Source organism: Mustela nigripes, chromosome 6 (genome assembly GCF_022355385.1).
Source record: "Mustela nigripes isolate SB6536 chromosome 6, MUSNIG.SB6536, whole genome shotgun sequence".
Classification (NCBI taxonomy): domain Eukaryota; kingdom Metazoa; phylum Chordata; class Mammalia; order Carnivora; family Mustelidae; genus Mustela; species Mustela nigripes.
In genome coordinates, this window is record NC_081562.1 from 15,446,310 (window position 1) to 15,461,143 (window position 14,834).

The following is a 14,834-nucleotide window of genomic DNA, read 5'->3' on the forward strand; positions in this document are numbered from 1 at the left end:
AGTTTATCAATCTTAATTCAAAAGCCAGCACAATGTTTTATGGAGAAACACTAGATGCATTTTCATTAAAGTCAAGAACTTCAACATGTTCTTGAGGCATAAGCCAATGTAATTAGGTAAGAGAAATAAATGAGAGGTATAAAAATTAGAAAAACAACAGTAAAACTATTTGCATTTATAGATAATAGGATTCTAAACATGGAAAATGTAAGAATCTGAAAAAAGAAATACAACAACAAGATAAGCTTGGCATAGCCAGCTCCAAATATAACCACACACATCAATAACTTTCATAGACATAAACCACCAACTGTCAAGAGCTGTAGAGGAGAAGACTGCACTCACAATAGCAACAAATAGATAAATATCTAAGAATAAATTTTTTAAATGTGTAAGATTTATATGAAAAACATTTACAGGGGTACCTGAGTGGCTTCAATGGGTTAAAGCCTCTACCTTGGGCTCAGGTCATGGTCCCAGGGTCCTGGGATCCAGCCCCACATCAGGCTCTGTGCTCAGCAGGGAGCCTGCTTCCCCATCTCTCTCTCTGCCTGCCTCTCTGCCTACTTGTGATCTCTGTCTGTCAAATAAATAAAATCTTTAAAGAAAAAAAAGAAAGAAAAACATTTACAGTATTCCTACAGTCACAAAATGAAGATCAGAATAAATGTCAAGGCAAACCATGTTGTTAGGAATTCTCAGTATCATAAATACATAATTCTCCCTAAATTGGTCTCTAAATGTAATGTAATCCCAATAAGAATACATGTGTAAGTGCAATCTATGAGCTATTGAAATAGGCAAACTGATGACAAGGTAGTTCATATGGAAGTTTTTAAAAATTATGAAAAATTATTTAAAAATTTAAAAAAATTTTTAATTGTTAAATTATTAAAAAAAGAAAGTAAGTAAGAGGAGCTTGTCCTACTAACTATTAAATATGTTTAAAAGCACAAAACCTAAAGCAGAGTGACCGTGGAACATGAATGCAGAGAAGTATCAATGGCATGGTCCAAAAACTGCCTCAAATACATATAAAATTTACTATATATAAAAAAAGGGCATCTCCACTCTGAAGAAAAGATGGAATAATTGGCATACGGTGCTGGGAGAACAGGAGAGCTGCTGAGGAGAAAACAAAGCCATACTTCTCATCTTACCCCAGGATGCGTTCCAGATTGAACAAAAATTCAAAAGTACAGAATGAGACCATAAAGTTAGTGTGATAAACCATGGGAAAATTACTTAATCGTTGGAATGGGGAGGACTTTTAAAGCTAAGATACCGAATCCAAAAGCCATAAAGCAAGGACTGATAAATTCAACTACATAAATCGATTTCTGGGTGGCAAAGACAAAACAATGACAACAAAATGAGAAACTATTTGCAACTCTTAACACAGATAAATGGTTATTATACCTAATAAATAAAGAGCTCCTGGGGATGCCTGGGTGGCTCAGTCAGTTAAGTGTCTGCCTTTGGCTCAAGTCATGGTCCCAGGGTCCTGAGATGGAGCCCTCCCCAAGCAGGGAGCCTGTTTCTCCCTTTCTCCCCTGCTCATGATCTCTCTTGCTTTCTCTCTCTTTCTCAAACAAATAAATAATATCTTAAAAAAAAAAAAAAACAAAACTCCTATAAATCAATGTGAAAACCATCAACCACCAAATAGAAAAATGATCAGAAGATAAGAACTGAGCGGTCACAGGAAAGAAAACAGAAGTTGCTCTTAAAGATATGAACAGATATTCAACTTCACTCATAATAAAAGAATGAGAAAAGTTTAAATCATACCTCCTTTGAACCAGAAATTCAGCCCTATAGGAACTTATTCTGCACACATATGTCATCTAGTGGGATAAGTGGTACCCCCTCCCCACTCCCCAGTATGTCCACCTGAATGTGTGAAGGTGACCTTATTTGCAGTGTGATTAAATTAAAGGTCTTGAGATGAGATCTCGGATTAGCTGGGTAGGCCTTAAATCCGATAACAAGTGTCTTTATGCGACAGAGAGAGACACATGGAGCAGGAGTCAATGTGAAGACAGAAGCAGAGACCGGAGGGAAGCATCTACAAGCCAAGGAACACCAAGGACTCCAGCCACCGCGAGAGGCTGGGAGACAGGCACAGAGTACGTCTCTGGAAGGAACCAATGCTGCCAACACCTTGATTCCAGAATGCTGGCCTCCAAAACCATGAGGGAAGTCATGTCTGTTATTTTAAGCCACCCAGTTTGTGCTACTTAGTTGCTGCAGCCCTGGGAAAGCTAATGTACCCTGCCCCCTGAAAAAGAATGTACAGCATCCATCACAGCATTATTTGTAGTAAAACAAGGCTGGAAACATAAAGACAACTGATTACATCCAGTCCAGTGGGAACAGTATGCAAGCACAAAAAAAGAATAAAATCTCTTTACAGACTGATGTGAAATGTTTTCTAACAGTCCTAATAGGAAACAGAGGCCACTCAAAATAGGAGAGATTATTTACAAGGGACACGTCATGAAGGTGTCCATAGGCACAAAGGAGCCCATGATGAAGACTCTGCTGTGGGGTGGGGGGTAAGGGGCAGCAGGCTCTCACCCATCCCATGTCCAAGGGACAAGCTTCCAACCTAAGCACAGGTACTCCAGGAGAATTTGAATTTGGTGGTTTGGTGGTGGGGGCGTGTGGATGGCCACGGCCAGCCTGAGGTGACCTCCCAGGGAGAGAGACGAGTCCGTCTCCTGACTTCCCTCTTCTCCCTCCCTCCTGGATGCTGTCTTCCCTTGAAGATAGGGAAACAGAGCCTTGTGAGGTACTCCATTTGGTCCAGCCCCCGGGGAAGGGGGCAATGTGGGGCATGGTAGGGAGTGATCTGGAGGCGCAAGGAAGCCCCAGCATAAGCTCCATGATTTTTTTTTAAAGCAAAGTGCAGAATAGTATAATAGAGTATATCACCGTTTCAGTGGGAAAGAAAAAAAGAATATGATGTATGCATTGGTTATATGCGCTCAGTAGATCTGGATGGACCCCGCTGAACCTCATCCCGCGCTCAAGAAAATGACTCAATTTGATGCTTTATGGAGAAGTCTGGGGTACCTAGGGAACAGGAGTTGGTAGGGAAAGACTTTTCACCATTTCCGCATTATACCTTTTGAATTTTGAACCACACAAAATGGTTCAAAATGTTCCAATTTTTATTTATATTAAAAACTGTAAATCAAATTGAATTTTTAAAAGCCCAATGTCTGCGGTCTTTACAAGGGAGAGCACCAGAGAGTGCGTGATTACATTCAGTGAGAGAGAGGCAGGAACAGCACGAGCTAAGGACGAGTCACAAGAAGAAGCGTACCCACCTGTCAGGTAACGCCTGCAGCACGGTGGGCATCAGCACCCCCGAGATAGCTTTGTAGAGGATGGAGTCACATACGCCGACGATGTTCACCACTGTGGAGGAGCCCAGCACAGGCAGCATGTGGGGGGGCATTCCTTGCCAAAAGTGCAGAAGGAAACTTTGAACCTGTATCAACACCCAGAAAGGAGAACCATGAGGTTAGGAAGCCCTTCCATCAAAGCCGGGGGTCCCACCAGCCTGCAGGGGGGTCGTCTGCTCCCCCTTGCTGTGCAGGGGTGGCCCCAGCCCCAGCCCCATCCTCCCCCTGCCCATCTATGCATGCTTCCAGCTGCAGAACCACCTGGCCTCACAGCCTGGGGTCAAGTCTGTCCTACCAGAGAGGACAAGCACGGTAACCCATCCCCCCCTTTCAGGCTCCCCATGGTCCAGGGAAAGATTAAGGAACTGAGAGCCCCAGTGCTCACTATTCTTTGGGCCTGTTGGGGCCCTTGGGTGTTCTCAAAAAGAAGGGAATGATGTGTGAGGTGCTGTTAAAAGGAATGTATCTGGAATGTATCTTGAACTTTGCATACCCAAACCAGAAGAAAATGCAAGGACCTCTTCCTATCCAAATTCCTCCATCTCTCCAAAGAGCCCTGGTTGGCTGTGGCCGCTGTGGGATGCTAGATGGTAGTATGTGGACGAACCATGTGGGCACTCCCACCCCAACCACTAGCACAGAACAGAAATACAAGCGGCACTGGAGAGAGAGCGTTATCCACATCATGGCAGGAGCTCTAGCTGTGCCATTGCTGAGGAAGTGGCAGAGCACGTGTCTAAGGCAGACAACTCTTCAGGGGCCTGTACACCTCCATCTTCTCCCATGTGAGCTGGAGGTCAGGGAGACAGCGGGGTGTGGGCCCGGGGTGCAGGACAAGGTAAGGGAAGTGGAGGGAAACAGCAGAGACGGTTAACTAATGTACCTGATACCATTAAAATACCTAGAATTAAAAAAACATATGTAGAGTTTAGCTAACACTGAGGAGTGTCTCATCTTGAAGACAGGGAACAAATGACTGAATCTTTGTGAATTCTCATAGGCTCCGCTTGGTTCCTGGACTATGTGTCCTTCTTTTCCCCACAGATGGGTTCTCTCAAACCCCCACTTGCAGCATTACCCACATTCCTGGCTCCTAAATCAACCCTGATCCAACGCAAAAGATAATTTGGTACCCTCCCTCTCCCCTCCCCGTCTCCTACTTTGGAGATGGGATTACTGTGGGCATCTGTTTTATTTATCAAGTCACTACGACAGACCAGGCACTTTGCATGGGTGCTCTCACTGAATGCTTGTATTACTACAGCTGAGAATCCTTGCTCCCACTTTGCAGAGACATTAACTTATTTGTCCAAATGCAGACAGCATGTCAGGGAATGGATGAGTCGGAGCCCATGTCTGTCCACAGATCATTCCACAGATCAGTCTTGTGGCTAGTTTGTTCTTCTCATGGTAACAGCTCTTCTACCCCATACCTGACACCCACAGCTCTTCTTGGACTGCTGTTCACTTCCCAGCTTTCTACCCCTGTCCTCACGACCCCTGTCTTCATGACCCCTGTCCTCACGACTTGCAGTGTCCTTCAGGCCCCTCTCAGGGGTAGGGTCTCGCCTTCCTCTGACCAGGCTACCTCTGACTCCAGCCTGGTGACCTGAGATCAGCCTCCTGTGGACAGACTTCCCTGACACCCATGGCCTGGCCTGAGTGCAAGGCTAATGGGATAAGGCATGGGGAGAAAGCACGCCCCCGGGCTTTGTAGGGGGCCCATGGTATCGAGCAAAACCATGATCAATGTGGTGAATGAAGTTCAGGTTTGTAAACTGTGACACTTAAATCACTGATCCCCTTTATTCTATAACAGTGACAATATTGCAGAGTATTCAGGCAGACTAGAACTTAAAACAGAAAATGCAGATGAGCGAAAACTATCTTCCAGAGTTCCAACCCAGGCCCCACTACCAACCAGGGGTGTACTGTCTCTCAGCTTAGAGATAGGTAAGCTTCCTCACCTGTGAAATGGCAGTAAAGGTAGCACTTACAGCACAGGTTTTGGTAAAGATTCCTGTAAGTACCTATGTTAATGCTTGGCACATGGTAGATACTTACTAAAGGTTAGTGGCAGTGGTGATTACATCATGTAGACACAGCCACTACTGGCCCCAAGAAATCCATGGGCTCCCCTAAGCTTTGTGATACCTTGCCTAAGCTTCTGAGTGTTACCCAGTCAGGATGCCCACCGCAGCTCTGCTCACCTGTCAAGGCTCTTGCTCTGACATTGGGATGGCTGGTGGCTGACTGCTGGCTGGCTTGAGCCTAGAGATGGTCAGGGCTCTTGGCTAAGTGCTTTCTTTCTAGAGGACCCTCCACTGTTCCCTGAGGCCAGCTTGTCCCTGGGCATCAGGGTCCCCGGGTCCTAGACCTCCCTGCCTGCCCTTCTAATACTGCCTAGAAACCTCTGCCCAGTTGATTCCTATGATTTGCTAGATTCTGAATTCATCTGTCTTTCTTCGCTTTCCTTGCATGCAGCCCTACTCTTTTTTTTTTTTTTTTTTTTTTTTTTTTTTTTTTTTAATATGTGAGCAGTCAATTTCTAGCTGAAATTCTGGAAAAGACCAGCGGCTGTGTAGTTAAAACTAATCTGTGGAAAATCAGTCTTTAGCAGGCATCTGTCTGTTTTAATCCTGCTCAGCTTGCACAGGGAGCCCTGATCAGTCCTCAGTCTCCTGAGCAGCCTTTGGAGAGGCGGGTATTGGGTCAGTTTTAACCTTCCTTTTCATCCTCCACATTTTAGGCCATTTAACGTCCTACGGTGCTCTTTCTTCAGAGTGAGGAGGAAAGGAAGAAGGGAGAACAGTGGAAAGCTCAAGAGCCTAGACTTGGAAGTTGGGTGTGAAATGGACAGGCAGAGTGTTACACAGGAGGGGGAGCAGGTAGGACCTCCTAGGATGCTGGGTATGAAGGGTAAGGGGAGGAGAAGCATCAAGATTCACAGCATGAGCCATTGGTAGGGGGGGGGATTCTGAGAAGGGAAACACAAGTTCAGGTGCAAAGTCAGAACTCTGATTTGGCCACATTAAGTTGGATGTCAAGTCAACAGTCTGGAGCTCACGCAGAAATACCTAAATAGGAAACCTGTTGGCTTTTGTAAAATAGAGATCACGTCTACCCAGTACAGGACCCAATAAGATCATGGAGGCAAAATGCCTGGTAGCATGTAGGGAACTAACAAACAGAAAGGGAATAAAAATGAGTAGTCCAAGTCCAAAGGGAGGTTTCCTTATTCCTTGTAAGAGGCGACATCGTCAGAGGCAAAGGATGGAAAAGCACGAGTTTTCTGGATTATCTACTTCAGTCCCCTGAACTCCCAGCTCTTTCCTTCTTGGTTCAGTGAAGCATCAGGAGAAGATTTCCTTATGAGTACCTATGTGGGCTTTCTATTTCTTTTCCATATCTGTTCTTTACTTCATCCTGAATATACTAGCACCTTCTGGAAACACATCACATAACTTCCAGTCAGGGGTGCTTAGTTGCTACGGCATTGAAAGGATCTCAACAAAGCATTAGCCACCAAAATATCTATCATATCTTATGCTCTGATTTCAAAATCAGACACTTCCAGGAATTCTCATGTAGATAAAATGATCATCTCCATTTTAGGGCCAAAGAAAAAGAGGCTCAGAGGGATTAAGTACTTTGCTCAAGGTCACAGGCTGGTAAGTAGTGGATTTGGACTCAAACACAAGACCTCTGGACTTGACAGCTCTTTATGCAACGTAGTTTGGAGAAGGCTTTGCAGGGAGTCCCCTCTGTGCAGACTGGGGCTCTCTGTACTTGCCTGACTGGGCCACAAGGCCGTGGCACTTTTACATCTCTCCACCCATCCATCCATGCTCTCATCTCCCCAACAAATATTTACCGAGAGCCTAAGAATATGGGTAATGTGGATACAGGAGCAAACAAGACAGACAAACACAGTAGGAGACAAACAGTGAGTCAGCCAACAAGATCATTTAAGAATGTGATACCAGCATTAGTTATAACCTCAACCCTTAAAGATCTTAAAGACCTGAAGCAAACTGCAAGGTCAAGGTGTACCACATGCACCTACCATCCACTTACCCATGACTTTCCTCAGCCATGGGAGAAAGCCATGCCCATCAAAAGGAAAATAACCCCCTTCATTCTTTTGTGGCTGGGTGAACGAACCACACTTTGATTACCCATTTTAAGAACAGCCACCAAATATCCCTGCCAAGGGCATGGGAAGAATATTGGACTGCAGGTGTCAGGTGACAAAAGAGGTAGCCATGACTTTGGCCCTAACCGAATGTGTGTCCTTGAGCCAGTCTTATAACTCTCTGGTTGACATACCTGACAAGCATTCCTATGACCTTGTATAGTTTACAAAGGGTTTTTGCTAAGCATTGTCTCATCTTCACCTTCCAGGAACCCACTGCATTAAAAAGGCAGGGATGATATTTTTACCTTTATTTCTAGGATAAACAAGAACGGCCTTCACGGCAGAGCCTGGGCTCGGAGTCTGGCACTTTCCCCACAAGAAACGTGGCCCCCTCAAGGTTTCCGCAGCCTTCACTGTATACTCTGCATCCTACTCCTGATGTGCATTCCCGTTTTCCCCCCTGTGGGCTGGGTCTTACTTCTTGTCCCATTCCTGAGACCTACAGCAGGAGCACGGCCCCGTTAAGTGCCCAGTAAGTGCTGGAATTAATGCATGGAATTAAGTGTATTGAGAGGATGAGCCTGAGTTTTGAGATGAGTAAAGTACATACGAATGTAAGGGGACACTGTCTCTAGTTCTGTGGCTAGTACTTGTAGTGGAGAGGGACAGCTGGCCACTAGAGCTCCCCGAGCTCCTCTTCTGTGGGAGAGAAGTGCTGCCCAGTGAGGACATCACGGTGGGGCCAAGAGAACAGCTTCTGCCCATGGAACATGCGCAAAAATGATGCCTTTTATTTCCAGGCTGACAACGTTAAGAAACAGGTAGGTCTTCCCTGTAACCTTTTCCCCATCTGTTGGCTGAACAATGAGGACGCCAAGGCTCTAGGGCAGGGTGTGGCCACATGGTGGCAGGAGCCTGGGTCCCTCAACTACCCCCAGGAACCAGCCTGCCCCCTGTGAGCGCCCACGCTGGGTCGTGACAGCGGTGGGAAATAAACTTCTAATGTATTTAGACTTGGGGTTATTAGCTACAGAAGCCAGTGTGGTCTGAACGGAGCACGAACCTCTATTTGCTCTCATCTCAGTGACCTTTGGGGTGTAAGACATAAACAGCCAAACCACAACAAGAGAGAAAGCAGTGATTTTTCTTTCTTTTTTAAAAGAACCCACTTAGGGACGCCTGGATGGCTCAGTTGGTTGGACAGCTGCCTTCAGCTCAGGTCATGATCCCGGAGTCCCCGGATCGAGTCCCACATCAGGCTCCCAGCTCCATGGGGAGTCTGCTTCGCTCTCTGACCTTCTCCTTGCTCATGCTCTCTCTCACTGTCTCTCTCTCAAATAAATAAATAAAATCTTTAAAAAATAAATAAATAAATAATAAAAGAACACGCTTAAATGGCTGCTCAATGAATTGGGAGATTCCAACCATCTCATGAATAAAAGCCAAGAGCAGGAACAGGAGTCCTTCTCTACCAGCACCCTGCCATCTCCTTTGGACCCATGAGCCCAGTGCCAGCTCGCAGGCGACCACCTGTGCCCCAGTTACTGAGTGAACAGTCCGTGACCTCTCACAGGTAAGCGCAGCGCTCAGTGAATGCTCACTGCGGTGAGCCATGGGGGCAGAAAGGCACAAGAATGTGCGGGAGAGAGCACTTTGTGCTCCATGCCATCTTGTACCCTCCCCTCTCCCACAGGGAGCACCCCAGCGCCCCCCCAACACCCCCGCCCTGCAACCCACGCCAGGGAGTCTCCGGGATCTCATCCACCAATAGCTCCTGGTTTTTACAGCCCCACTGGAGCCTGCATCGTCCTCTAATTCAATGTCCACCACCTATGCCAGAAGGTGTGGGGTGGGGGAGGGGTTTGGATTTTTTTTTTTTTTTTTTTTTTTGCCTCAAGCCATTTTCTGGAATCAGAAAGGCCTCAGGTTTATGCGGTGAAACGAGTGGCTTCTGGCTGTCCCTCTGGAAGGCTTTCTTGGATGGCATTTTAGGCAAGAAGGTTTATTTTACGGTCTCTCTGGTTACGTAACTTGTCCTTCATCCTCTCCTGTTTTTCCTCTCCATTCCTTAACTGTACTATTTTAAAATAAAAAGAAAATGGGGCCTCAGGAAAAAATTAAATCCAAAATATAGGAAAGCTTTCCTCCTGTCTCTCCGAACCTATAATACCGGGGATAACAGTAACCCTGCGAAACCGTCTTCCTCGTAAGCCAGTGGGGCAGGCGACAGTGCACGAGTCAGATCAAGGAGCGGGCCATGCCACCTGCTGTCCACACAGAAGATGTGGGAAACGGGGGTAAGGACAGCACCTGCTTCCCGGGATCACCAGCAAGATGATGGGAGCTGACGCACCACAGGGGTTTCCCAAGGCCCGGCACCCAGTAGGGGCTCTCAAAACAGGAGCTCCTGCTACCATGATATTTTAATACAGAGTGTTCTGTGGCTCAACCTTGACCGACCTACCTCATCGAAGTTGGCTCGTATTACAGTGTCCAGTATTCTCTGACAGTGTGTTCTGTACATCATAATAAAGGTAGAGACCTGTGGGGAAAAGGGGGGTCAACAATAAAAGCATAATTAATAGACATTACCACTGTCTCCCCTTGGAATTTCAATTTTCAAGTCGTTTATTCCCTGTTGAGGGGATGAAATCCACTTAACACCTACTCATCCTGTAAGACCCAAGTAAGTCTGATTTTCCTTTGTGGTTCTCTCTGGCCCTGGGGTCCCTCCTCTGTGCTTCTGGACATGTCTCTGTCCAGCAGAGCACCTGCCCTGGGATCCAGTGGAAAGCGTGGGCTTCTCTCTCTCTCTCCCAGTCCCCACACCTGAGACCATGGGCCCTGGGAAAATTTAAATGGCATATTATTCCTACTCGTGTATCTAGCGCTTTGCACGGCCCCTGGCCCACCACAGAGTTCAGTAGGACGTTATTAGATTCTCCTCATCAGCTGAGATACTGAAGAATTAAAACCCAATGAATACTTATAAGAAGGATGTTTGCCAAAAATCACAAAAAGACATTCAGAAATTTCCTGGAATCTGCTCAGTAGAAGAACATCTCCAGATCTATTTATCCAAGAATTTTAAAGCTACAATATAGGAAGTTTATTGATATATTTTTAAAAAAGCAACTTTAAGGGGAAAAAAGTTACTAGTTCTTAGATTTAAAGCATTTACAGATACTCATCTGGCTCCAGAATGCAGACATGCATTCATTTATGTAAACTTGTGCACGGACATCCATCTCCCCGCCTTGACCATGAAACTCCTGGGAGCAGGATTCATGCCTCAGTTACAGCGTGTCCCAGCTCCCAGGGGATCCGTAGACAGCAGACGCTCAGCATTTGCTAGTGCACTGGGCTGTGTCAAGATACTGAGGTGAGAGATGTATTTCCAGGCATTTTCTCCAAATGCCCTATGACCCAAACTATCTGACTCACGGTACCCTATAAAGTCTTCTTTGTCTATGGGACTATGATTTCACCACATCCTCTGCAGCACACAGGGACACCAACTCAATCCTATTAAAAAACCGATCCACAATCTAGAGCTAAAAGGGTTCTTCCTTCGTGACATGAGACAGTGTGGCAACATAGATGAGGAGGTAGGGAGGTTAGATAGGTAGATAAACTTTTTGTTTTAGGAGAGTACTGAATTTGCAGGCAAGTTCTGAAAATAGTATCGGGAGCTCCTATATGCCTCACACCCAGAAGTCCTATTGCTAACCTCTTACATTAGGGTGGTGCATTTCTTACAACTAATGAATAAATTTGGGTACATTATCATTAACTAAGGTCCATATTTTATTCTGATTTCTCTCTTTATATGTTTTAAAATTTTTTTAGAGGGAGAGTGTAAGCATGTGAGTCGGGGGGGGGGGCAATAGTGCAGAGGGAGAGGGGATGAGAGAGAATCCTAAGCAGACTCCACGCCCACTGCAGAACCTGATGCCGGGCTCGATCCCATGACCCTGAGGATCAAGACCTGAGCCAAAATCAAAAGTCTGAGCCACCCACGCACCCCTCTATCTTTATATTTTTAAAGTCACAATTTTGCACTGAGAGGGAGAGAGGCTGTGTGTGTTGTGAGAGAGAGAGAGAAAGGGAAGCCACCCACTCCCAGCAACACCTCAGATGTGGTCACCTTCTCCTCAGGCAGACTGGCTGGCAGATTCAGATCTTTGACATTTGGAAACTCTGGCAGCAGCGTTCCAAGTTTGGACCGGGGTGAATATGCCACCGTCTGTTTGCTCACTTCTTTCTTGCCTGTCTCGCTCACCCAGGCGGCTCCTTTCTTGGAATACATCACATCATAATACTGGGAGCTCTCCTTCACCGCAATGCCGTAGTAATGATACCTGGGCCAGAGAGGGAGGGGGAGGGGAGGGAGGGAGAGAGAGAGAGAGAGAGAGAAGACCCATATGTACTTTATCAAGTGTGGCTTCCAGGGAGGGGGTCCCCAAGGCCAAGGATGGTTGGGCCCACCCTCCCTGGGCTAGAAGAGTTAACTCTCTTGGGAGACTTGACATCTCAGAAATCTAGAATTAAACCAAAGTTCCAAGTTGCCAGCCATCAATCAGGCAGGTAAAAATAACCCAAATTGCCTCCTACAGAAAATGTTAAGTCAAATACTTTGCAAAGCAGAAAGGGGGGGGGGGGATGCAAAAAATTTCCATTGGTATTTAGTCTCTTGTATTGTGCCAGTGTGATCTCAGAGGAACAGAACTCGGGGGTCCTTTTCGGTGAAGACCCAAGAAGAAGGGTGTGTTTGCAACCCCTAACTGCACCACTGCCACCAATTCACTGGCCCAGATCTTCCTTAGTCAATAAAGATAGTCTTAACTGGATTTTCAAAAGATACAGTCGGCGGCTTCCTTGGCACTGGATATGTAAAAGGCCGAAACTTTTCATTAACTCAAGTGGGCTTAGTAATAGCAACATTTTCCATGAAGACAGAAGAAGGGACAGAAGCTACATTTTGTTTAGATTCTAGCTACAGAAACTCCTGAGTGCTTGCCCCATGCTAAGCACTTTGCCAACCACTTTGCCTACATTTGGACTTTGGAAACTACTACTAGGAGATGGGGATTATTACACAGTCTTTCTACAGATGAGCAAAAGGAAGGAAGGAGGCTTAGGACACGTGCCCTAGGTCATCCAGCTTTCTAGAAGAGGTTCTTGAACACCCGTCTCTCTGACCACGAAGGCACTATGCTGCCCTAGCAGAAAACACCACGGGAGGCGACTACAAACTCTGAGTCACTTACGCAGCGTAATAAAAATACAGATGCCTAGGCCCTTCATAGACCTACTGATTCAGAACAGGGGAGTGGGACGCAAGCATCAGCACTGGGGCAAGCCCCTCGGGTCACTCCGACGCACGTCAGTTTGAAACTGACCAGCCTACTCGGTAGAGCACCTGAATTACATTCCCAGCTCTATGATCCCCAGTCGCTGGAGATGCTGTCACGATTTACTATTACATGACGCTCATCCCAGCAGCTAATGTGGTGCTAAGCACTCTAGACACATTACCTTATTTAATTTCGCAAAACCCCCGTAAATCTGGAATTAACTATTAGCCCCGTTTTACAGACCAGGCAACTAAGGCCTGGGGAATTGAAGTAACCCACCCAAGATCCCCCAGTTGAACAGAGGCAGGATTTGAACCTCTGAAGTGCTTTAACTACTAAGCCAGGGATTCTCCAACTTTAGCTACTAAGAAGAATCACCTACAAAACATTAAAATACAGACTCCTGGGCTCCACCCCACCCCCAAAGATTCTGATTCAGTAGATCTAGAGTAGGTTTCTATAGCCACACGGCAATGCTAGTGGAAGAAATTCATGGACCTCAACTTTCAGAAACGCTGTACAGCACATAAATTACTCATTGCTGCTCGCGGAGGTACGGTTGGGGGTAGTCCTCAAATAATACCGGGAAGAAAGCATTCTGAGTTAGGGGAGAGGCTTCACGGGGAAGGGAGATGAGCACACATAACCTCCCCTCTCCCTGCCCCCCTTATCCTGATACCATTCTGTGATATTTCTGCTTAGTGGGCATCTCGCCTCTATCTGAATGCCTCCTGGGATGAAGAACTCAGGCCCTCCGAAGGCAGCCCAGTTCATTTTGGGTCGGGACAGTTATCAGAAAGTTCTTCTTTGTGTTGAGCTGCTCTCTGTCTTCTGCACCTTCTACTTCCCAACTGTCATAACTGCCAGCGGCAGGGAGAGGTACCCTGGGGCGGGGGAGGGGCGGGTTCCGTGGCTCCAGGACTGTCCTCCAGGCAGCCAGGCGGTTAGGACACGCCTCCTGAACCTTAACAAAGTTCCCCTTTATAATCTCTTGAGATCAAGGGACCGATAGCATATTCAGATCAGACCACTTCTTGATTTTCCAGAGTGTGCTGCTGAGAGCAGCCATTTCAGCGAAGCTGTTGCTCTGCTTTGAAAAATATCTCCGTTTTTTTGTTTCAGTTCTGTAGGATAGGTCAACACAACTCACACTCCCCCCTCCCCCACCATATATTCTGTCAAGGTAAATTTGCTGAGGGATTTTTTTTCTCCTAAGGCCAACTGGCAGGTTGGAGATGAGAGCTTCTTGTTACCTTTCAAACGGTTGAAAGTGTGGACCAACCTGGGCAGGGGGGGGGGGGGGGTTCCTTGTGGAAGGGATACCATGCAACTGACACCACGGAATTTTTAAAAAAGATAGTGCCCAGTTTGCCTATTTCTGGGTTAAAGAAGAAGAAAACCAAAAACAAAAACAGGTTCTCACATGTAGGCAGAAGGTAACTCTCTCCAAGTTTATAAAGGATGGGAAACAGTTCTATTCCATCTTTACCACCTTTCCTCCCCGTCTCTACTATGGTGCTATTTTTGCAGTCTTATTTCTACTCCTCTCTCTTAGAGATGAGCAAAAATGTATTAGACCCAGGGACTTTTCAAAGACCCACTCATTTCCGTTCATGCAACACTGTTCCTACCAATCTGAGGACTGAATTGCCCATTGTGTGCCAACCCCTGGGCTTACCAGCAAATAAGTAAGGAGGGGTGTGGTTTTGTACTCCCTACTCTTACCAAGGCTGAAGGCTCACTTTTAAACAAATACTGGATTTTTTTTCCTTACAGATGAGATTTGTACTTCAGAGCAGTTACTTTGGAAAATTATTAGAAATTTATTCCAAAATATCTCCTGCTCAAAATATTTCTGTAAAGCTCATTGGAAATTGCCCCAAGAGCTTCTGAGCCACATACACACAAAATGAGTCTTGTTATTTT

The 14,834-nt window shown here is 46.1% G+C and overlaps 1 protein-coding gene across 3 annotated transcripts in view; it reads right to left on the bottom strand.

Moving 5' to 3' along the window:
- Positions 1-14,834, bottom strand: part of RFX4 (regulatory factor X4) — a 155,861-nt gene that overhangs the window by 60,624 nt on the left and 80,403 nt on the right. For all 3 annotated transcript variants that reach the window (XM_059404625.1, XM_059404624.1, XM_059404623.1), the window contains 3 exons: positions 11,699-11,912; positions 10,016-10,093; positions 3,336-3,499 (listed from right to left, as the gene is read on the bottom strand). In XM_059404625.1, the coding sequence (XP_059260608.1) occupies positions 3,336-3,499; positions 10,016-10,093; positions 11,699-11,912 (456 nt within the window). The remainder of the gene's footprint in view (positions 1-3,335; positions 3,500-10,015; positions 10,094-11,698; positions 11,913-14,834) is intronic.